The sequence below is a fragment of the Schistocerca nitens genome, unplaced genomic scaffold (genome assembly GCF_023898315.1).
Source record: "Schistocerca nitens isolate TAMUIC-IGC-003100 unplaced genomic scaffold, iqSchNite1.1 HiC_scaffold_465, whole genome shotgun sequence".
Lineage (NCBI taxonomy): Eukaryota > Metazoa > Arthropoda > Insecta > Orthoptera > Acrididae > Schistocerca > Schistocerca nitens.
The window spans coordinates 1,619,022-1,644,966 of record NW_026045998.1 but is presented as its reverse complement, the minus strand read 5'-3'; the positions used below and the strand labels follow the sequence as shown (position 1 = coordinate 1,644,966).

General features: G+C 43.6%; 1 protein-coding gene across 1 annotated transcript in view; it reads right to left on the bottom strand.

Annotated features, from left to right (window-relative positions):
- LOC126232175 (neuralized-like protein 4) overlaps positions 1-25,945 on the bottom strand; it is a 295,692-nt gene that overhangs the window by 55,360 nt on the left and 214,387 nt on the right. The window contains exons 24-25 of the mRNA XM_049942472.1: positions 16,192-16,356; positions 2,665-2,943 (exon numbers count right to left, since the gene is read on the bottom strand). Of these exons, the coding sequence (XP_049798429.1) occupies positions 2,665-2,943; positions 16,192-16,356 (444 nt within the window). The remainder of the gene's footprint in view (positions 1-2,664; positions 2,944-16,191; positions 16,357-25,945) is intronic.

Sequence of the window (25,945 nt, the reverse complement as noted above, 5' to 3'; positions counted from 1 at the left end):
AGTTTTATTTTCGTTTTTTTCCCCCTATAGTTCATGTTTTGTTGCTGCAGTATTATTCTGCAGAATGCGGGATACAGTAATATCCTTTGTTCGAGTATTGCTTCTTACCAGTCAAAATCACAAAAATTTAACTGAAAACCAAAACAATGAAAAATTCCCGGAATTCTAAACAATTCCCGGGTTATTCCCGGTTTTCTCCCAGATGAAAAAATTCCCGGGTTGTATACACCCTGAATTATTATGTATTATTTACACTGTGAAAACAAAAGCAACATTAGTTATTTTATAAATATTGTGCTGTATGTCACTCCAGTAGAGTGATGTGTTACCCAACATCTACCAAACAGGGGGGGGGGGGGGGGCAGGTAGGTGGGGTGGGGGGCAGGTAGGTGGGGTGGGGTGGGGGGGCAGGTAGGGGGGGGCAGTGGGCGTCCAGGCGCCAGAAAACATGGGGGGTGGGGGTGGGGCCCAGTGACCGGAGTGGGGGGAGGGAAAATGGTATGGAGGGGGGGGGCAGAGGGTACAGGTGGGCCAGAGGGTGTGGGGGTCCCCAGAGCGGGTGTAGGGGTGCGGAAGAGGGTGTGGGGTGTGAGGGAGGTCCCTAGAGAGGGTGCGGGGGCTCCCCTATGCCTCCTCTATGTGGTGATTAGCAATCTATCCTTTCCATATTGTTGTTAACGAACAGGTAATGAACGTAATAAGGAAGACAAGACATTTTTGAGTGGTCGGCTAAAAGAGGAACTGGTGATACGACAGATTCTGTCCCTTCGAGGACTCGTCAATTTGGTAACAGAAGGGAGGATAGTGTTCAGTCAGAGGAGCAATAAATGAGAGGGGGGGGGGGGCTGGAGTTTATTCCAAAGTCAACCAACCGAGGCAATTAAGGCACAAACCAATTATTGCTCTGAAATACCTAAGGTTATACATGTTTCACAATGTCATTACAAACGCGACCCCGGTCAACTTCACCTACCGTGAAGTATAACCTCGTATGGAAAACAACAACTAAGTAAAGCGAGGGAGTTGCTTAAAATGTCGTAAGATATATCAGAATCTGGAATTCTTTTAAGGCCCCTAAATGTGAGTTGCAAATGCCAGCCATTGAAAGGTTGAGATGAAACATACAACTGCAACACTAATACTACAACAGATTTCATCTCTAGCTAGATACCCAAGTGACTGCCCTATTAACAACTTCAGAAATCAGTGACACCCAGGTAAACGTAACCTGGAAACCTACTGAAGCACGAACAATTACTCACACTTTGTGGAAGGACAATTAGTATGCGCACCACCACCTAGCGATGTATTAGAAAAACCTGGTGAACTACGTCCATTCGATTCCAGATGCACTGCTATATAACCACGAGCAACGTCACCCTATTACTACTAACCGACGTGCAGCTTACGGAAATAGTTGTGACCGAAGGCGAGCCACTGGAGTGAGTACGCTTATACGGCATTCTATTCCACTCCTCACAAATATAACTAACACTGACAGACTCGTTGACAGTGAAATGACAACGACGTATCATCAGCATATCAAATTTAACAGTTCCTCGGCTAATCGGCGCAACACTTATAACGTTGTAAATAATTAAAGAAAAACAATTAAAGCAACACTAACCACAACTACACACACATCAAACGAATTCTGCTCGATGAAAAGTATCAGAGCACAGTGACGTATCATTCGGAGTGATAAATTCTTAGCCCCTGCTCGTACTCCCTTAAAAATATCAGTAATGAGCACAAAACACAACATCGCTGAACTTGGAAGTACTGGTAGCCAGAACTGACGCTTCGAAGGACATCACACAAGCATCCACAAAGGTTTCACCTGGCTCATTTGTTGGCACAGCAATTTCAACATTAGGCAAGACTATTGTTCCCGATCTATATCAACGAGATAGGAGACAACTGGAGTAACCGTCTTAGACTGTTTAAAGATGATGCTGTCATTTACCGTCTTGTTAAGTCATCAGATGATCAAAACTACTTACAAAATGATTTAGATAAGATATCTGTATGGTGCAATTGACGCTGAATAAAGAAAAGTGTGAAGTTATTCTCACGAGTACTAAAAGAAATCTGTTACATTTCGAATATGCGATAAGTCACACAAATCTGAAAGCTGTAAATTCAGCTAAATACTTGTGGATTACAATTACAAATAACCTAAATTGGAACGATCACATAGATAATATTGTGGGTACAGCAAACCACAGACTGCGGTTCACTGGCAGAACACTTGGAAGGTGCAACAGGTCTACTAAAGAGACTGCTTACACCACGCTTGTCCGCCCTGTTCTGGAGTACTGCTGTGCGGTGTGGGATCCGCATCAGGTGGGACTGAGGGATGACATCGAAAAAGTACAAAGAAGGGCAGCTCGTTTTGTACTATCACGAAATAGGGGAAATAGTGTCACAGACGTGATACGTGGATTGGAGTGGCAATCATTAAAGCAAAGGCATTTTTCGTTGCGAGGGGATCTTCTCAAGAAACTTCAATCACCAGTTTTCTCCTCTGATTGTGGAAACATTCTGTTGCCACCCACCTACATAGGAAGAAATGATCATCAGGATAAAATAAGAGAAATCAGGGCTCTCACCGAAAAATTTAAGTGCTCACAACTAAATTTTCAGCCATAGCTTTTGCCTTACCGGGATGCCGTTCCTGAGCACGAAATCGCCGCAGATGACCCACGTGTCCTTCCCGAGGCCGAGGGCGGTGACTGGCAAGTGCGTCGAGCGCTGCGGTGCGGCCGGCCGAGGCGGCGGGGGCGGCGGCGTGGGGGCGGACGAAGGGCCCGGCACGGGACCCGGAGGCGGCCCCGCGGCGGGAGGCGACGTGGGCGATGGCGGAGGCGGAGGCTGCAGCGCCGCCGTCACCCCGACCAGCAGCGACGACACCCAGCGCGGGTCCGTCGCCTCGATGCGGACCTGCGAGTGTCGGACGCCCTGTAATTCTGCTGCGAGGCGACACCCCACTTCGGAACGTATAAGGGGAAGTCCCCAGGGTTGTGATCGACTTTTTTAAATCGTCTATACAGTGGTGTATACTGGAGCCCCACCTATCACATTTTGCAGCCACTCGTCCCAGTCGGTTATCTTTTGAGAGTAACTGATAGGAAAGTATTTGTTACGGTGTCCGAGAGCCTCAAAAATAATAGTTTTATTCAGATTGGTGACAATGCGTAGCAGTTACGGTACATTTTTGACGTACCGAATGTGGCAGATCCAGTCCTGTCTCGAGCTTACAAATTTTTATTTGTAGATCTTTACTATTACGACTTTGATCATTATTTTCATTCAAATAAATAGTTTAAATGTAATTTTTTAAATTTTTGATCCTCCACTCTGTCATATTAATCGTCAATTTTACTTTCTTATTTCCATTTATTTTATCTTCCGATCATTCATTTCTCTTTCGGTAAGTTTAGTGCGTGTCATTTTGTGGTGTTTATGCCACATCTCTGCCCACATTCGACTACATTTAGTCACTGCGTTTTAACATACGTCACTGTGAGGTAGCGAGAAGCGTACGCGTCACGCCACACGACCGACGGTCTCCGAGCGTGGGAACAGTGGGTCGAGTAAGAGCCGTATTGTGCGGGAACCTGTACCTATACGGGTAGGGGAGATTCACCTGCGAGGCTCGGCTCGACGAAGCGTCACTTTCATTATTTATACCGAGTCGTTACAATTAAAGCTCAGCTACTCACGGAGATCGCGTTTGCGCCATAATTGTCATTCGGAAGCGAAACTCGGTAGATATGCTGATGTGTTAATATCAAAGGGATGTAGGATGGAAAGAATTAGTTCCAATTCCGGCCACCACGGCCAAATCTGACACTATACACTGCTCGTATTACAGTACGACATTCAGACTGTCATCTGATAAGCCACAGTGTAAGTGAACAGTACGGTTATCGTGCGAAAATACCGTGCACTTTTAGTGAAACTGTTTCGTGTAAATGACAGCAATTTCAGATCTGCTTCGACAGAGTACAGCTGACTGAACGGTCTGCGGAGAGCCCCGATATCATTAAATGGCTCAAAGGAGACTGTAATGAAATTCGAAAACACACACGAGCTCTGTGCGGCACCTGGAAGAGGAAGGCGTCCCACTCCGGTCGAATTCACTGACGGGGTCGCCAGAGTTGTCCGTTCTGTGGTCGGCAGTAGGAAAAGTTTTCTGCTCTATTTTACACTGGTATTCATACGAGATACAGAAGGTGCAGAAACCGAAACCTCGCGACTGCAGCAAGCGTATCGTGCGAGAGACGTCGTCGGTCAGCTGTGCCAAATGTAAAAGGAACGTCTCGGACACATTGCGGAGCTGATGGAGTACACGCGGCATACACTAAGTGTTCTTCGCCGCATTTGGACCTGTCGACATTACAAAAATACTTTCGCAGTGTTCCCGATGTGTAGCAAACGTGTTCACGAGGAAAGGGAGACGTTTGGTGGCACAGCCGACAATGATTTTGCAGCATATTTTGACAGCGGAATGACAGTGGTAGCGACGTTTTACCTCTTGTACGAAAACGGTGTAAGCGGCTGACGATCGAATACGATACTGACGAAGAAGAGCACACCTACCAGCAACAATCAGAGTCGTGGATGCGGCAAAAGGAAGACAATGAACCGACAATCTGGACGTATACGGAAATTCCCGGAATAAAGGAAACAGCTTTACAGCAAGTGAGTACAAGCATAAGAGAATTAGATGTTTTCTATGTAATATTTAATAGCACATTTTGGGAAAACATCGTAACTGAGACGAATAGATATACACAAGACGTACTCAATGATGAACAGAAGAGAGAAAAAATAGACCAAAAGTGGTTTCCTATGGGCTGTAATGAAATAAAAATATATGTTGCACTATGTATAATCGTGGCTAAAGTAAGGAAACCGTCGATTCAGATGTATCGGTCTAGGAGGGCAGTTATAGAAACGCCAATATTTAGGAAGACAATGCCATCCAGGACATTTCTGCACATTAGTAGATTTCTGCATCTAGTCAATAACAGTTTAGCCAACAACACAGATAAGCTGTACAAACTAAGGTCAGTCATAGATATTTTCAGTCAAAAATTTAAGGAAGTGTACAAAAGGCAACAGAATATTGCCACTGATGAATCATCGATGAAATTTAAGGGGCACTTTTCGTACAAACCATTTAACCCATCAAAGAGAGCGAGGTTTGGTATTAAAATTTATAAACTGTGTGAGTCAAGTTCAGGATACTGCTACGATTTTAAGATATACACGGGTAGCGACAAACGTGATGCTAGTGGTAGTGCCTCTGGAAGTGTTGTTCTAGAACTATCATAGTCAGTATTAGACAAAGGGCATACTATATATTTAGATAACTGGGTTTCTTCACTGAAACTTTTCAAAACTCTCCTCACCAATAAGACTAATGTGATTGGAACAGTGTGCTCAAACAGAAAAAATACGCCCACAGACTTCCTGAAGGCAAAATTAAAGGTTGGAGAATATACAGTGAGGAGTTGTAATGGAATATCGGCACTAAAATGGAAACATAAACGAGACGTTTACATGGTTTCCACAAAACATTCGACAGCAGAAATGACTGCCACAGACACACCTCTCCGCAATGCGTCGTGGAAACCGAAACGTGTCGTCAAATACAATAGAGGCACGATTGGAATTTATCGCCGAGACCAGATGCTCGCATGCTTCCCTGTGATGAGAAAATGTATGAAAGGATACCGCAAGATATTCTTTTACCTATTTGATGTCGCTTTATTTAACACGTACATTTTGTATTGCAAAATACACTGCGGCAAACGACGGAGCTACGCAGAATATAGGATTCACATTACAGAATCATTGTTGAAAACTACACCTTTACCAGAACGTAATCGGAAGGGACGATTAGCATCCGGCGATATACCACAAAGACTGCACGCGCAACATTGGGCACATTTTCCCAAACATATTGATGCGACACCTCCAGGACGACAACGCGACAGCGGCAGCCCGACCGGTGGTGACCCACTTCGATAGCAGCTTCGACATTAGCCACTTCGTTAGCAATCTCTACGTGGCTCAGTTACAGATCGGCAGTCGCTGCAGTTCGGATGACAGACTTTTGTCAGTAGAGGTCGCTAGGACCAGAAGTGTTACTTGTGTTTGTCTATTTCGAAGAAGAATAAATATTTTGCACATCCCCCTTTGCTTGCGACACATCTGTGTAATTGCACTTGTGGATGGTGACGTATCAATAACTGGATGGTGATGTATCAATAACTACAAGAATTCTCAGATCAAAGTTAAGTATTTGTCTTCTTGTAATAAAACTCATTAATACGAGTTGTTTGTTTGTCTGTTTGTTTGTTTGTCTAGTGAACCAAGTATCCAAGATTCCTAGACACAACAGTATGTTCGTATGTATAAAGCATTAAGATATCTTACATTATGTCGCAGAAGAAACGGAACATCAGAAGTTCGTAAACCGTAATTAATTGTATAATTCGGCTTGAAGTGCACATTTGTATGTCCAGATTCACAATGAAGTAGGCCCCAACATGAAATGAAGTTTTCAGTGTGGTTTTCGGGATGAAAATTTTCTTGGAGTACCGGTACTGTACTATCTCACGTTTGGTTCTTTATTACGGCAAAATTCAGTGAACAGAAGGAACGAGGCTATACTTCAGCATTTCTTCATAGTAACTATACCTTTGTTCACTCCATTTTAGTTTTCTACATCTTTCATTTCTTGACCTGTCTATTTTTTGCCACGTCCCGTCCCACCTCTGTTGCATACAGTGCACTTAGCTCTTCACTCTTATTAACTCGTGCACGACTTTTTAGTAGTAATCTCTGTCTGACATATTACCCCGTCATTGACCTTTAAGCTCTCAGGTTTTCAAATCTCGTCTGGTGCAGTCCGAACAATAAGTCTTTCCTTCTCACCCCATATTGTAAGTCTCTCCTGGCCAGTTGTTCTGGGCGACTTTTTCTGAAAACTACCCCTTTTCCTAGACCTCTCCAGTCCTTTTCATTCACCCCTCTTCCTTCCCCTTGAACCATTTTGCCAGAAGGTGCCACTGGTTCCAAAAGCTTGCCCGATTATTACCTCCTTTTATGTCCGTGTTCTGCCACTGCTTAGATTTTTTTACCTATCAACTTACATTATTCTTCTTGATCGATATCACTCTCTTCATTTCACCTTGTCTGTGTGTGTGTGTGTGTGTGTGTGTGTGTGTGTGTGTGTGTGTGTGTTTCTCGGTGATTTCTAATTTAAGAACCTTCAACATCGCAGCACGTCAGCATTGGTTAATATATTAAAAAACTAGAAACCCGCCTCGATTGCGAAAAAAGCACCTAGTGTTTACCTAGGTTTCGGCGTAGATAACTACACCTTCCTCAGAACAATAAAACCCACACGTGCCTAAGAAGACCTTTCTCAATGATTGCAGTTTATGGCGGGTCACGGTCCATCGAACATAGGCTGGTGTGAGGTGGAGGTTACACCATTAAGTTGTTTAGACTTTGTATATATGTACTGTTTGTGTTTACCTTTTTTCGTTTATAAATGTATAGCTATGGTAGTCTTTTAATCATTGAGATAGGTCTTCTTAGGCACATGTGGGTTTTATTGTTCTGAGGAAGGTGTAGTTATCTATCCCGAAACCTAGGTAAACACTAGGTGTTTTTTTCTAGTTTTTTAATATAATGATTTCTAATTGGTCTTATATGTATGCTATTTTACTGCAAAAGAGTTGTCATAAGAAGTTTAAAAATAGGGGTGATGCGGGTAACAGCATATATCGACACTGTTTTAAGCACCCCCCCCCCTTTCCCCGTGTATGAAAAATGAAAACACAAGCAAGCAGATGACGGCATATTCTAGCAGTGCTGCAGCAGTGAACCAGATAGGATATTTTTTGATGACAGACATCAGGCAGTAATTATTGGCAGCAACAGCTGTGTCATTTGAAACAAAGGGGAAAAAATCCAAGTCAAGCACCTCAAATATCAGCGATCAACAGTTAGTTAGTCTCTACATAGAAGCATCAGTGAAAAGCAGTTTATATCACCGGACGTGGTGTACCGATCTCTTTTTCGGTTTATTGCCTTGTTATAGGGTAAGAAGTGTTTGAACGAAGATCATCGTTTGCATTATTATAATTATTTATGAAGCTGAGTCAATTAATAAATCTCCGTCACTTATGATTTGTAAAGAAAATTAACTGAATTATTAGAAAGCTAATGGGAAATGTAATAAATACCAGTGTCTACACAAGTGCGGAATTCTGTTGTAGTTAACTTGTTTGCAATATTTTTTTGAAAAGATTTCATTACTACATGCGGTAGAAATTCATTTATTTTTTTCAGATCAAGTAACCCCGTTGCAATTAGTTTCTTGTGCATAAATCTGACAACACAAGGGGATTATACACACATTCCTTCTCGGCGTACTAAATGACAAGAATCAGTTCCACAATTTTTTCTATCAGAAAATTACTGTAACCAAGTATTAATTTTATTGATAATTTTACACGCAGCGTCGGCAGAATTTCACATCGAGCCAGCAGGTAAGCTGAGATTTTTATCTTTCAGTTATGTTCCACCACTGCCCACTTAAGACGCAGAGAGGACTCTCAGTGTGTTCCACATACATTAGATGTTTTGTTTGTGACTGGTCGTGGTACAATCATTCTTAAGTATTTTCAAATATCTCTGTCACAACCCTTTGGCGCATTAGGAAGTTAGTTGCCACAGCAACAAACATCAAAAGATTATTTTTTTGTTAATCAGTTCATTACTCTTAGATGCACAATCTTTAGACCTCAATATGTATAAATTGATTATATTAAGTTTTTGATAAGAGTTTTTAAAAATAACCCTGCAGGGCCCCCAAAAAAACACTTGGAGATGCTGCAATAAAATTGTCTCTAGAACTGTACAGGTAATTTAAAAATAACACAAAATAATGGGAGAACTGTACATCTTACACGGAGAGATTACGAATTGACTCCTTTAATTTTCTTTCCTCCTACAGCGTGTGTACGTCAAAAAAATAACTTTTAGATTTCTGAGCTCTGATAAGTATCACAATTTTGCAGAAATAATATAGATGTTACTGAACAAATAATTTATATAAAAACATAAGACTGACATAAAACCCTTATAAAAATGTTAGTACTAGAATGAATTTCGATGTGTACAATTTTCGATACAAGACGAGATTATGTTAAGAGTGACATTTAATCGCACCAAAAGACCTCGTAATATTATTGCATACAAGGCACACCTGTTACGCTAAACTCTGTGACCCAAACATCTCTGTGCCATCGTCGGAGGGTTTTCTTTATCCAAATCTGTGAAATGTGAATATATTTTACGTGATAACCAATCTATGAAAATTAGGCCTGCACACGGTTGTTAATTTTACATTATATGGCTTTACAGGACTATTTGTACATTATCCTGTACTGATACCCTCTCGTCTGCAATCGAGCAACGTTAATGTGAATTTTGTTGTGCCCGGATATTTTGTTAATACATTTGCTATTACTTATGTTTTGCTGGACAAATCCTTTTTCTTTTGCATTCTGACGAGTTATTGAGATCCACTCACAAATATTACATACAATTTACAGAATTGTGGTTGTAACAATTGTTTTCACTTCACCGAAACACAGAGTCAACATTTTTACTGAGTGCATCAACCTAGTCAGTGTCTGCATATTCTCAAATGAGGCGCTCTCTCTCTCTCACTCTCTCTCTCTCTGTATGCACGCGCTGGTGTGTGTGTGTGTGTGTGTGTGTGTGTGTGTGTGTGTGGTTTTGACCAAATCGTTGAAGATCTTTTTGGGTGTTTTGTCCAAATCCGTTTAAGACCTTTTTGGCTGAAAGCTCACTTGTTTTGACAGTCTTTTTGTTGTGCCTACCTGCTACTCAGCATCTCTGCTATATGGTGAGTACCAATTTATCATTTTGATAATACTGTCATTATTCCATCCTGAATTTTCCACTGCTTGATTTTGCCTAACAGTTTTCCTTCCATCCCGTAACCCAGTGTTGTTTTCCTTTGCTACTACTTTCTAAAATATTACCATATTCAGTCTCTGACCGTTTTTTTCTTTTTTCCCTGTGTCTCACTTGTTGCTTCAAAACTGCACCGTGTACTCTTACGAGTCGTGCTGTATCGACTGTCTAAGCCACGCACGACACTGCTACAAGACCGCACTCCCTGTTGGTGCAGCATCTCACGTCTCACATTCCTCCCACCAATATTATTAATCCTTTACCTTCAATTTGATCACTCTCCCTACGTGACTCCCGCATATTTTCACTCTGTATCTTCTGTACCTTCCTGTGTCACACGAACTTTTATCTCATCCTACCGACCCTTCCCCACCACCCATTCCTTCACCTCTGTATTTCAGTTCATACCCACTAATTTCACCTAATCTAATCACATTTGCCATCCCCCTTCTTCACACTTACCCACCCACAGACCTGCAACACGTATAACAAATATTTTTCTTTTTTCTTTGATTTCATTGTGACTTCATTCCCATTTCAATTGGTTTTTGCCTGTCACTATAAGCCTACTCCCTCTGATTTCATCTCGTTCCCCACATGTCAGAGTATTCTTGCAACTTTTTTTGGACGTAATTCGACGTTATTTACATATTTTTATGCATTTTTTCTACCGTCGTGGATCCTCGCTCCTTCAGAGTGTATACGTAGACAAGGAAAAAAAATTCCCGGATTTTTCCCAGATTTCCCGGTTAAAAATTCACTTTCTCCCGGATGAAAACACACTTTTTCCGTGTTATTAAGTGATAGTATATTTTCCCTCGGAACTGTAAAACTTACCAATCCTTTGAATGGTTATCTTTTTATACACGGCGTAGAATTTCCCGGCACTTTAGAAAACGAAACTCAGGGAAGAAAACTCCTTTTGGAAAGATTTTTGTTGTGCAGCAACATGTACGCTGTATATTTTCGTATTATGAAAGTATAAATTCGAATTCCACCAAACACCACATGTTAGTTTCCGAACCAATGTAATCGAGATTGCGATGCGCTTTTGTAAGCCACTCATAGCTCATGTCACGTGATACCGCCAGCCGATGACAGCGGATATTCAGACCGCAGGACAGGTGATGTAGTCAGCTAATAGCAACATCATTGTTAAGTAGCGCGGATACACAAACAGGAAAAGTTAATGTTTTAAATTAATATACATAGTGTCGCTACAAGAAAAGCAAAGCTTTCACATATAATGTTGATATTTTTTGCGCGTGTTACACTTTAAGGTATATCAGACAAATGTGCCAGTAAAAATTTTAGACGAGTCCAGTGACTTGTCCTCAAAGTTTTCCACAGATAAATTAGCTACCGCAAAGGAGAGAGAGCTTCCCGTAGCATCACATCAATTTGCTCATAATGACGACACGAATGTCTGATATTCTGGGCTGGAAATACTTCTAAATGGCTCGTCATCAAACGCTCTGTGATCCAAGAAATTCATCGTACATTCTCACACATAGGAATTGGGAAAAAGGAAATTTACTTTGAAAGTAACGCTTTTCAAACCACCATTCACAATATTTTCCCTTCGACCTGTTAGAAATAGTTCGTTTCAGTAGTCGTCAGAGAGCGCCAGATAACTGGTGCCACCGCGCTTTGGCAGCTGCTGCGACGCAAGAAGCCCGTATGTCATAAAAGAAAAGACACGTCAGAGGATACTCCAAGAGCATCGGAATTTTGTGAACCGTACAAAAATGGGACATTTAAAGTGCACACTCGTATATCTAGATTCCCAATGAAGTAGGCCTCAACCTGACGTTAAGATTTTCAGTGTGGGTTTCGGGATGTAAATTTTCTTTGAGTACCAGTACTGTATTAACTCACTTTTGATTCTTTATTGTGGCACAATGCCATACGTGATAGAAGATGAAAACGCGCACCTGAAATGCGGCGAACAGTTGAAATTTGCCAATAGTGAGGAACCAAACGTTTCGTTTCAAATACATTGACTGCCTCAGTGTAAAAAGTTAATAAAAGTCAAATTTCTGTAGCAAACCGACAAAACTAACTTCATTGTTTTACAAGGCGATTAATGCACGATTGCCAGAGAAGTGGAAATAAACTAAAATATGAAACTAATAACGTGTATTAGCCTTCTGTGATTGCGTGACTGTATTTTAATTCACTTGATAGCTCCTGGCCACAGAAATCAATTTTCTTTTCATTTGACGTGAGAGCATTAAACTAAGAGGAAACAGCAAAATCACCAAGTGTAAACACGGGTCACGTGAAGACTACACACTCGCCCAACGTAACTCAGACTGCTCTGCGCATCAGCCTCGGATCTACGATATTTCCGAACCAGGGCAATACTAAGATAGTAGTGAACTTCCAGAATAGAAGTTAAGCGGCTGCTAGACGGGGACTGTACAACCGGCCCTTACTGGCGTAGCCGTCCGGCCAAAAATTTTCTGACAAAATTTCATTTTCTTGGATACACTGAGAAGATAATAATTAATCTATCTTGCCCATTATTCCTGTCAGTCGTTTATTTCCACTCTGGTAGTCTGAAACTATGGGTAACAGCGCTGATCATTGGCGAGTCCAGTCAACCACATTGTCAGACAGCGGTTCAGCTTTACTCCGATCAGCTCGTATAACCCGGTCCCATTTTGCCTGCAGGAAAGTTTATTTCCAGTTGCGACGAGGATTCCTCTGACAGACATCACGTACACTATGCACGCATTCAAAAATTAACTTACTATTCATTCAGAAATAAATTTATAGAGTGTGATCAAAAACCGACAGGGATGCGTTTCAAAATTATGAGTAATTTTGAGACCAACTTGTGCCGGTTGCTAGGAGCTTTGTGAGACAAGGAGAAAAGAGACCCACTTGCAATGTCGGGAATATACCGTATACCTTGCACATGCGGAAAAGTTTATGTCGGAATGACTGGACGATCCATTAACACCAGGATCAAAGAGCATAAGCGACATTGCAGGTTGGGGCAGGTGGAGAAATCGCCGTGGCAGAGCACGCACTGAATGAGACCGACCACGTAATAAAATTCGCCGACACGGAAGTTCTGGCTGTAGAGAAGCACTATCACACGCGCTTGTTCAGAGAAGCTGTAGAAATCCAAAAACACGCGAACAGTTTCAACAAGAAAGAGGAAAGCCTTAAGGTAAACGGATCCTGGCTTCCCGTACTGCAGCGAACGACCGTCGCAGGTAGCAAGAGGAGAACCGCACCGGAAATGACCGCGGAGAAGCCCTCGGACGTTGGCGCGCCAGGTACATATAGTCTGCGGCCGCGAGCTCGCCTCCAGTTCACCACCGGCAATGGAGGGTGAAGCTTTGACAATGCCAGCCACTCGTGCTGGCGAAACGTCAGAAAAATCATTAGATGAACGTCGGCCGAAGAACCCGAGACAGAAGCCAATAGGCAGTTTGTCAACAAGTGGCCACGAAAGCCTTAACAATTTTGTGTCACAAAGATTTTTGTTCGCAAGAATACGAATTCGGCCCTGCAGGAGTTGTTAAAGACCTTCTCTCCTCCTCCTCATCCCTACAGTGTAAACCACATCCTCTTCAACTTCCCACCTAGTCGCCTCGATCGACTCACCCACAATACAGAGAAGTTGCAGCATTAGAAAATTGTAGCGAAATGCAGGAAGATTTGCAGCGGGTAGGCACTCGGTGCAGGGAGTGGCAACTGTCCCTTAACACAGACAAATGTAATGTATTGCGAATACAGAGAAAGAAGGATCCTTTATTGTACGATTATACGATAGCGGAACAAACACTGGTAGCAGTTACTTCTGTAAAATATCTGGGAGTATGCGTGCGGAACGATTTGAAGTGGAACGATCGTATAAAATTAATTGTCGGTAAGGCGGCTGCCAGGTTGAGATTCATCGGGAGAGTCCTCAGAAAAGGTAGTCCGTCAACAAAGGAGGTGGCTTACAAAACACTCGTTCGACCTATACTCGAGTATCGCTCATCAGTGTGGGATCCGTACCGGGTCGGGTCGAGGGAGGAGATAGAGAAGATCCGAAGAAGAGCGGCACGTTTCGTCACAGGGTTATTCGGTAGGCGTGATAGCGTTACGGAGATGTTTACCAAACACGAGTGGCAGACTCTGCAATAGAAGCGCTCCGCATCGCGGTGTAGCTCGCCGTCCAGGTTTCGAGACGGTGCGTTTCTGGATCAGGTATCGAATATATTGCTTCCCCCCGCTTATATCTGCCGAGAAGATCACGAATATAAAATTAGAGAGATTAGAGCGCGCACGGAGGCTTTCAGACAGTCGTTCTTCCCGCGAACCGTACGCGACTGGAACCAGAAATGGAGGTAATGAGAGTGGCACGTTAAGTGCCCTCCGCCACACACCGTATGGGGGCTTGCGGAGTATAAGTGTAGATGTAGATGTAGAATTACTACTTCTTTGAAGGCATCGTGTGCAAACAAATCTGGAGTATGGCAACAGACACCTGCACGGAACCGACCTACGTCCACCTATTCGTGGGACATCTAACCACCGACAATCTCAAACTGCTCACCTGGTTGTGGTTCACCGAAGACATCTTCACGACATGGACTGAGGGTGGAGACACCCTACCCCATTCCTCCAGAACCTCTACACCTTCCCCCCCCATTTGCTCAACCCGGCCGTTCACGGCCTACGAGCCACCTCGCTCGGTGCTGACCTCCACCTCAAAGGTAGCTAGATCTGTACCTCCGCCCACACCAAACCTACCAACTACCGGCAATACCTCCACGCTGACAGCTACCGCCCATTCCGTACCGAGAAGTCCCTGCCGTACAGACCGGCCGCACACGGCCGTCGCCTCCGTAGTCACGAGCGGCCCCTCTGCAAATGTGCCGAGAGTCTCACTGTGGCCTCTACACACCACGATTACCCTCTCGACCTGGCACAGAAACAGATCTCCCGTGCCTTATCTCTCCGGTCACCCGCCATCTCCCGAAGTCCCTCTATCCAGCTACAGAGCAGCATTCCCCTCGCGACTCGAGTACCGCCGAGGACAGGAGCGACCGAGTCACATTCTCTGCCAGGATTTCGACTACCTCTCATTGTGCCCTGAAATTTTCCAGTTCGGGAGAAGGACTTCGGACCGGAAGTTTACCGGTTTAGCAGTCTCTTTGATGTGCCCGTGTGCAATTAAATGTCTCCACTACACAGCACGTACTGATCTATCTTTTCGTAATACTGTCAGTAAAATGTTTACGTTAGACTTCTTTCGACATCAAGAAACCCCTCTTTACGGGTCCCACACAATAGCACTAATGTAAAGTACTAGGCGTTCGGATAGATAGTAAGCTGTTGTGGAAAGCCCGTGTCCAGGATCTCGTTCAGAAACTAAATGCCGCTTTATTTACCGTTAGAACAGCATCTGAAATAAGTGACAGTTCACCAAGAAAAGTAGTCTACTTCGAATATTTTCGTACACTTATGTCGTACGGTATTATGTTTTGGGGTAATTCTTCTGATTCAAAAGAGTATTTTTGGTTCAAAAAACGGGCTGTTCGAGCTACGTGTGGTGTAAGTTCGAGGACCTCTTGTCGACCCCTATTCGATAGTCTGGGAATTCTGACATTGCCCTCACAGTATTTATTTTCTTTAATGTCGTTTGTTGTTAGCAATATTAGCTTATTCCCAAGAGTTAGCAGCTTTCACTCGTTAATACTAGGCAGAAATCAAATCTGCACGAGGAATGCACTCGACTCTTGTGCAGAAAGGAGTGCAGAATTCTGCTGTATCCGTTTTCAATAAGCCACCACAAGAACTCAAAAATCTTAGCAGTAGCCCAAACAGTTTTAAGTCTAAACTGAGGAGTTTCCTCACGCGTCACTCCTCCTATTCTGTCGAGGAGCTCCTGGAAGAGCTGAAAAATTAAGCAAATTCCAGTGTTACATTGTTGATTTTCTTTACTTAAACTTACGAATTGTTGCCCGAATACGTTTCTTATATTTCATTTTATCTGTTTCTACTATTGTGTTATAATTTCATTTATTGACTTGTTCCATGACCGTGGAGACTTCTCCTTAATTTTGTCCCACAGAACAATAAATAAATAAATAAATAAATAAAATAAATAAATAAAAAGAAGGCAGCGTTGTGCCGCACAGCGCCCACACGTACCTGGAAGACGTGGTCCCGCGGCAGCTGGCGGTCCGACACGACGAGCCCCCGGTTGTAGGACGCCGTGCGGCGTGCCGTCCGCCCGCCGGGCCCCAGCTCGATGTTGCGACCGAAGCGCTCGCTCCAGAAAGACATCAGGCTCTCCGCCTCGGCGTCCGACTGGCCCTGCGACGGTGGCATAACGGGAGAGTAGTACGGAGTTACCCGACCGTCGACGTGACGCGAGTGCAAACACGAGTGCTACTCGTAAGGTTGACATCTCTTTAACAGCTGCAGAAACAGAAAGTAAACATATGAGAGGTGACAGAAAGGTCCGTCTAATACACGCAGGTCCGACTGACGGTGCGACACAGTGTGGCACACGGCAGAACACCTTCGTACGCAGGCGACACAGCTCGGCACAGGCTGTCGCAGAAATGGGGCTACGTAGCATCTGCAAAACGAGCCGCGGTCATTCTCGTTTTTCGACAAGCGTCGCCAGACACCTAGACGTCGCGATAAGGCCGTATTGCCCGTGTCAATTTTCTCGGAAGGATTTCGTGTCCTTAAAATTCTTGCAACAAATATCAGAAGACGGCAACGGAATGCGAGAAGAGCTGCACGGGATCGACAGTCGTACACCGGAGGTCCGTTCCGCGGTCGTATAAGGGTCAGGTTCCTTTCGGAGTTTGCCGATACAGTACCTCCGTATTTAGCGACCGTATAGAACTGCTCGCTCAATGAAAAGGATGTACCTGAAGACTGGAAAGTAGCACAGGTCACACCCGTACTCTAAACAGGAAATGGAGGTAATCCACTGAATTGCAGACCCGTATCACTGATGTCAAATTGCAATAGAACTCTGGAACACACACTGCATTCCTATATTGTGAATTACCTCGAAGAAAATGATGTATTGCAAAATAGCCAACACAGATTCAAAAAATATTGCTCTCGTGTAACACAACACGCCCTTTATTCACACGAAGTAATAAGAACTATTGACAGGGCATCTCAAACTGATTCCGTATTTTTATATTTCCAGGACGCTTTTGACACCGTGCCTCACAAGCAACTTCTAATCAAATTGTACGCCTACGGAGTATCGTCTCAGTCTCGTCACTCAGAAACCTGATTTCCTGTCACAAAAGTCACTGTCGATAATAACTGACAGAACGTCATCGAGTAAAACACAAGTTATTTCTTAGAGTCCCGAAGGAAGTGGTGTAGGTGTACTGCTGTTCCTGATCTACAGAAACGCCTCCAGACGATGCTATTATGTACCGTTTTCTAAAGTCAACAGATAATCAAAACCAATGGCAAAGTGATTTGGACAAGATACCTCTACAGTGGGAAAAGTGGCAGTTGACTCTAAATGATGAAAAGTGTGAAGTCGTCCACACAAGTAAGAAAAGGAATCTACTAAATATTGGTTACACAATAAATCACACAAAACTAAAGCTTTAAGTAGGACTACAATTAAAAATAACAAACTGGAATGATCACACTGATAATGATGTGAGTAAAGTGAACTAAAAACTGTGAATTATTGGCAGGAAAGTGCAACGGATTTACTAAAAAAGAGACACCTATACCACACTTGTCTGCCTCCTTCTGGGGTATTGCTGCACGGTATGGGATCCTCAACAGATAAGATTCACAGAGGGCATCAAAAAACTTCAATGAAGGACAGCTCGTTTTGTATTTTCATGAAATAGGGAAGAGAGTACCACAGAGCACGGATAAGATAGACAAATTTGGATGGCAGTCATTAAAACAAAGGCACTTTTCACTGGGGGAGGACCTTCTTGTGAAATTTCTGTCACCAACTTCCACCTAAGAGAGCGAAAATATTTTGGTTCACCTACATAGGAAGAGATGATTATCGTAATAAAATAACAGAAATAATTGTTCAGAGAGAAAAGTTTAAGTGACAGCGTTTCCCACACACAGTTCAAGAGTGGAATAACACAAAACGGCTCGAAGGTCGTTCGACAGACCCTCTGCGGTGTACTTATTTGTGAACTACAAATCGGTCGTGCAGATGTAGATAAAACAAATTGTAGGAAAAGCAGATGTCAGGCTGACACTCATAGGAACAATTGAAGGACACGTAATTCACCCACGACAAAACATTTGTGCGACTCATTTACGAGTAATGTGAAATGATCACTGCTAGAATGTCTGAGAAATTTGAGCTCACATGCAGGTCGTAATGGAACTGTTCCAACTTACCTCCTTATTTTTCGTCAAGTACTGAAGAGCCCGATACACCATAATTTAAAGCCAAGTTGTTATACTCCATAATGCACGGGATGTGTCTGTGCATTCTTATCTACAGTGCTGTCACCTGGGCAGCAAGCGCACCATAGAGAATTGTATCTCTCTCTTTGTGGAAACAATGAGACACCTTCCTGACAAATATTGTCTACATTAAAATGTGAAGTGTGCTTTCATTCGAATGTATTTACAAAAGCATTACAATACAAAACTTTTCATTATTTGATATTTGTTGAAACATACTACAGGGTGGACTGTTTTATAATCATCTCACTCAAATTGTTTACAAATGAATCACTGTCATCAAAAGCATTGTCGTTCCTGTCTTCATACAGAAATTCCTTTAAAGGTCAACAATCTCTTCCTCAGAAAGGACTGTATATGAACTTGCCATTTTGCACCTGATAATTCGAACGTAATAATTACAGCCTCTGTCTCAGCATGTACACTATGTGATCAGAAGTATCCGGACACCCCCAAAAACGTACATTTCTCGTATCAGGTGCATTGTGCTGCCACCTACTGCCAGGTACTCCATATCAGCGACCTCAGTAGTCATCAGACATCGGGTGTCACTCGTGCCACACGTATGTACACGAAATTTCCAAACTCCTAAACATCCCCAGGTCCACTGTTTCCGATGTGATAGTGAAGTGGAAATGTGAAGGGACACGTACAGCACAAAAGCGTACAGGCCGACCTCGTCTGTTGACTGACAGAGACCGCCGACAGTTGAAGAGGGTCATAATGCGTAATAGGCACACATCTATCCAGACCACCACACAGGAATCCCAAACTGCATCAGGATCCACTGCAAGTACTATGACAGTTAGGCGGGAGGTGAGAAAACTTGGATTTCATGGTCGAGCGGCTACTCATAGCCACGCATCACGCCGGTAAATGCCAAACGACGCCTCGCTCGGTGTAAGGAGCGTAAACATTGGACGATTGAGCAGTGGAAAAACGTTGAGTGGAGTGACGAATCACGGTACACAATGTGGCGATCGGATGGCAGGGTGCAGGTACGGGGAATGCCCGGTGAACGTCATCTGCCAGCCTGTCTTGCGCCGGCAGTAAAATTCGGAGGCGGTGGTGTTATGGCGTGGTCGTGTTTTTCATGGAGGGGGCTTGCACCCCGTGTTGTTTTGCGTGGCACTATCACAGCACACGCCTACATTGATGTTTTAAGCACATTCTTGCTTCCCACGGTTGAAGAGCAATTTGAGGATGGCGATTGCATCTTTCAATATGACCGAGCACCTGTTCATAATGCACGGCCTGTGGCAGAGTGGTTACACGACAATAACATACCTGTAATGGACTGGCCTGCATAGACTCCTGACCTAAAACATATACAACACCTTTGGGATGTTTTGGAATGCCGACTTCGTGCTAGGCGTCACCGATTGACATCGATACCTCTCCTCAGTGCAGCACTCCGTGAAGAATGGGCCACCATTCCCCGAGAAACCTTCCAGCACCTGACTGAACGTATGCCTGTGAGAGTGGAAGCTGTCATCAAGGCTAAGTGTGGGCCAACACCGTAAGGAATTCCAGCATTACCGACGGAGGACACCACGGGCTCTTAAGTCATTTTCAGCCAGGTGTCCGGATACTTTTGATCACATAGTGAATATCTTTGAATGTAATCTTTGTGTATCTTCGTAACTGTCAACAAATAGTACGGAGCACAGAGTCCGTTAAGGAGTAGCGAGTTGGAAGTAGACGTGAAATTTGGACTGTGAATTCAATTGGTTTTGTCTAGTAAAAATGTGGTTAATGTTTTCCTTACAGTTCAAATGTAATTTGTGAACACTGAAGAAAATAACAAAGCCGATTAAGAAACATTCGGAAGCAGTGTCCAAATTACATTATCGAGCCTCGTCATACTCGGCAGACACGAGCACTGTTTTCTACTGTGAGCCACAATACTCTGCGAACGAGTAATTCGTTGAGGAGCAGCAACGGACAGATATTGAGCAATTATCCTTTTCATCTAATAATTATAAAAGTAATGGAATTTTTTTGATGAAATAAAATGCAAAGTAAGGGAAAGATGACCACCCACGTATCGAAGATTGATGTGTGTAGGTAGGTGTGGGCGTAGGCAGAGGGGCTGCCTTCCCCTCGTTCTACGTTATCTACTAATAACCAGCTGCACTTACTTAATAATGTAAGGTAAACAAGTGCACTGTCTTCGGGTTTAATTTCTGTCGACTATTTATTCAACAGCAGGGAAGAGGGTGACTTCTCGCACACCGGTCGTAAAGCTGACAGAACAGGAACCCGGAAGCACCCCCCCCCCTCCCCCCCACAGTGTCGACGTGGGTGTGGAACTGGCGCAGGCGGTGCCGTCGGGCTGTGCCACTAGTCTGGCTGCGTACCTCAGTCACTCGCGACAGTCTACATCTACATATACTGTGCAACTCACAGTTAAGCGCTACGAAACGGTCTGTAGAACCACTGTGGGACAACTTCTCTCTGGCCCGGTGCCAAATAGCGTGTGAAAAAAAATGAACACCAAAAATCTTCTGCTGAGAGGTACGACTTCTCTTATTTTATTACAGTAATCATTTTTCCCTACGTAAGTGGGCACCGACAAAACATTCTCACATTCCGAGGAGAAAGCTACCGATCGAAATTTCGTGGAAAGATCTCACCGCAACAGAGAACGGCTCCGTTTTAACGGCTGCCGCCCTTACTCCCTTATCGCGTCCGTGGCACTCTCTCCCCTATTTCGTGACAGTGCAAAACGAGCTGCCGTTCTCCGAATCTTTTTCGACGTTCTCCGTCGGTACTATCTAGTAAAGGTCCCGTACCGCACGGCAGTACTCTGGAAGAGGACAGACACGTGCAGTGTAGGCCATCTCTTTAGCCCATTTGTTTTAGCACCCTGTAACTGTTCGGCCAATAAAGCGTAATCTTCAGTTCGACTTCCTCACGACACTGTGACGGCTCCAATTTGAGTTGTTTGTAACTGTAATCTGTAGGTACTGAGTCGAATCTATAACCTTCAAATCTGTGCTATTTATCAGATAACAATTTTAATTGAAGGTTTTAAGTACTTGTGTGGAAAAAATGTCAATTTTTAAGGCTTAGGATTAACTGATACTTCTTGCGCTACAGAGATACCTACTCTGAATCATTATACAATTGGTTTTGATCTTCTGGTGGTAAATGACAGCATCACCTGCAAACAATTTAAGTGCTCTGTCTGTATTGTCACCTCAAACATTTATATGAATGCAGGGGGAACACCAGATATTACTTCTGTTTTACTGAACAACATTCCTCCAATTATCACAGACTGTGACCTGTGCGGCAGGAATTCACAAATCCGTTCACCTGACGGAGACGGCTCTCCACAGGCACACAATTCGATTAGAAGTAATTTGTAATGAAGAGTATCAAAAGTGTTACGAAAAGCCAGAAATACGGAATCAGTTCGAGATCCCCAGTCGATAGCACTTATTACTTCGTGTGAATAAAGAGCTAGTTGTATTTCACGAGAACAATATTTTCTGAACCCGTGTTGGCTATTTGTCAATAAATTGTTATTTTTGAGGTAATTCGTGATGTTCAAAGACGTTACCATTATGTGGTTCCACTGCCTGCACAATTATCAATCGTTATCTACAAATAAAACTACAAGACCTTTGCCGGTGTTTTACGTTTCTCGCACGCTCGACACGTAGACCCGACACGAGCAGATGCACCTTCCCGATGAAGCGAGACGCTTTTCGACCCTGTCGATCGCGTTACGTCGCAGCAGACATCCGTCTCTTGGGAGAACGTGCCGATGCCTTGACAAGAAATCCACTGCACACTATCAACTTTTAGAAAGTCAAAACCGTCACATCATTTTTGTATCAGTTCTGGGTCAGTCACGATTGCTTTCACATACATTTTCATTAACTTGAAGTTTTATTATGTGACGGTGTAATGTATATTGGTACTTGCAATAAATTTATTTGCAGTGATGAAGACAAGTGTGTGTGTGTCGCATGCACTGAAAAATGTACATTGATCTCCAGTTTGAAAAATATGATGAAGTAAATTTAAGACAGTATTTTTTAGATTTTCTGAAAGATAAGGAGCTAGGATTTGTCTACCAGTAAAAGACATGCAACATTACTCTATCTACTGTTAACTGGTAACAGTGAGAACAACACTTAAATTACAATTTCAACCAATTTGAGAATCATTAACCTGCATCCTGAGGTTAATTCAAGTTGCTGCACAGCAGTATTGTCATACTTTAAATGTGAACATTTCATAAATGATTATGAAGTTTAAGCTGTAGTAACTTGTCAAAATCGGATTTACATAGCACCTAAAAAATTTATTCCGACACATGTATTCGACACTTCAAAACAAACGTCTCCAAAATCCTTTAAAGTTTATTCTGTAATAATGTTGTTACGATGTTTATTCTTTGCACTATGTAATAATGTTCTCTCTTCTGCCATGTGATCGTTACACCTAATAGTTTCCAGACACAATATTTGTTTACGAAATATGACGCTATACATGTGATGTATTATGACAGTGAAAGGAACCTGTGACCACTGGAGGTACTCTATTTTAGTTATTTTATTCTTATCTTTGCCGTCACATATGTATTTTGTTTTTGTCATATTCTGAAACAGTGTTTTGTTTCTCCACTAGACAATGCCACAAGTTCCTTCAAAGAATCACAACACAACACAACACAACACAACACAAAACACACACACACACACACACACACACACACACACACACACACACAAACATACTAACAAATGTAAATCCACCTGACGATGGAGGTTTAAAAGTTTGAAACGCATCGAGCAGATAAATAAACAGTGACTGTTAACTGTAAACTTGTTTCATTTAATTTAGTGGTGTCATAATTCCAGTTCCTATACAGGGTGAAGCAAAATTCACGCATTCGGGCTTCGCAGTGCGACTCCTCACATGCCAGCGATAAAAAATGTCTGTCACAAAATTTTGGCCGCCGAGTGCATCCGGCAGAAAAAGGACGTTTAAGAGTGGTAATCTGGCAACACTGTAACCACATGTAAGGTAAATACCTGTGTCAGGACAGTCAGTATTGCTTACTGTTGTTTCAGTGGATAGAGTTTTGGGTTAGCAAGCAAGAGCTCGATGGTTCGAGCCTGGGTTGGAGCGTATTTTTTTTTATTTGCTAATTTCCTTCTGACATTTCGTACTGCAATATACACTGTTTCTTACGTCACACGTATCCTCAAGTTTCAGCATTTTGTAACGTTGAACATAACAAATACACGGTTAGACAAATAAGAAATAGACAGTTGAAACGAATGACCTGTCACGGGACAGAATAACTACAAAAGCAATATCAATTTCTAGATTCTAAAGATGATAGCACAGTACAATAACATGACGCCTAATCGTCATTTATACTACACGTAATACAAGCAGTCAGAGTCGCACATTAGCAACCGGAGACAATAATAATGTCGGTATTAACGACTGCACGACCTTCGCTACAGAATACGTTGTCCTCAGAACGACAGATAGTCAAAGTGACCTCCCGGCACGTCCAAACATTTCGCAACCCCCTCTATCGTACAGCTCCGGTTCCTTTGCAGCAGAGCTCCGTCCACAGTAACAAGAGCAGTACGAACACGCGCTACCGATTCATTCACATTCGTTGTCCGAGTAGAGTACACGTTCCTCTTCAGGTGTCTCCAAAGGAAGAAATCTGGGGAATTTAAGTCAGGTGAATGCTGTAGCCATACAACTGGACCTCCACGTCCGACCCATTTTCCTGGAAATGTTCTGTCCAAATACTGTCGCACATTAATTCCAGAGTGCGGAGGTGCACCATCGTGTCGGAACCGTATCCTCTGCCAGACCAGCCGGTCAGGCAACACGCAGGGGACCAAACCCCCGTCACCCAGTATTCCGGCCCAGACGTCAATACCGAAACGAACTCGATACCCGAGGTTGCGGGTGAGGTGCGGGTTAACCTCACACCCGTCGTGGGCACTGTGCAAATCGAAGACACCCTCGAGTGAATGCCCTTCGTACGACCGTATTACGGTGTTCACGAATTAACAGTCGGCTTCCTATTGTCGGAACCGTTCACAGACTTGCATCTGCCGTTGGCGATCTGTGGGGTGCAGGTGTCGTGCAAAAGTATAACGATCGTGGTGCAGCCCGGGCTCGTGCAGCACGTTAACATCCGCGTTTCGCGAGACGCGCGGCTGCCGTGCTCTGCCGAAGTTCTCGGCGTACGGCCTCCAGAATAGTTTCGGAGTACGGCGAGTCCACGGACGACCTCCGTCACGCAGTGGTGGAGGGAGAGAACTCGACTCCCGAAGGCGCAGCTCCGGACGACGAAACATACTTTCAGTCGGACAGCGTCGACGAGGATTTCTGGCAGCATATTCACGAGTGGTAACACCGGCCTGGTTGTCAGATGCACTGGACACCAGAAGCATATCCACAATGAGAAAATTTGACACGTGTACTCAATAAGGTCATCCGAAGACCAGCATCAGTTGCAAAGCGATTTAGTAAAGACGGCTGTACGGTGTGGCAGGTGGCAGTTGACGATAAATAACGAAAACTGTGAGGTGATCCACACGAGTTACAAAAGAAATCCGTTGGAATTCGATTACTCGATAAGTAGTACAATTCTCGAGGCTGTCAATTCAACCGAGTAGCTGGGTGTTAAAATTACGAACAACTTCAGTTGGAAAGAACACGTAGATAATATTGTGGGGAAGGCGAGCCAAAGGTTGCGTTTCATTGGCAGGACACTTGGAAGATGCAACAAGTCCACTAAAAAGACAGTTTACACTACACTCGTTCGTCCTCTGTTAGAATATTGCTGCGCGGTGTGGGATCCTTACCAGGTGGGATTGACGGAGGACATCGAAAGGGTGCAAAAAAGGGCAGCTCGTTTTGTATTATCACGTAATAGGGGAGAGTGTGTGGCAGATACGATACGCGAGTTGGGACGGAAGTCATTAAAGCGAAGACGTTTTTCGTCGCGGCGAGATCTATTTACGAAATTTCAGTCACCAACTTTCTCTTTCGAATGCGAAAATATTTTGTCGAGCCCATCCTACATAGGTAGGAATGATCATCAAAATAAAATAAGAGAAATCAGACCTCGAACAGGAAGGTTTGGGTGTTCGTTTTTCCCGCGCGCTGTTCGGGAGTGGAACGGTAGGGAGATAGTACGATTGTGGTTCGATGAACCCTCTGCCGAGCACTTAAATGTGAATTGCAGAGTAATCGTGTAGACGTAGATGTAGACACTGGAGTCTGTCACAGGCACGTTTCTCCGCTGGCAACCAGTCCCTGTCTGGTGGAAAGCGCAAACACGCTGTCAGTCCTGCCAGCTGTTCCACCTAATGCGCCTTAACCCTCTGACAGATATTATTCTGTACGATTTATCCAAATACCGCTAACTGTGAAATGTTGGGTTTCGAATTACACTGTTTGCCTAACGGTAATA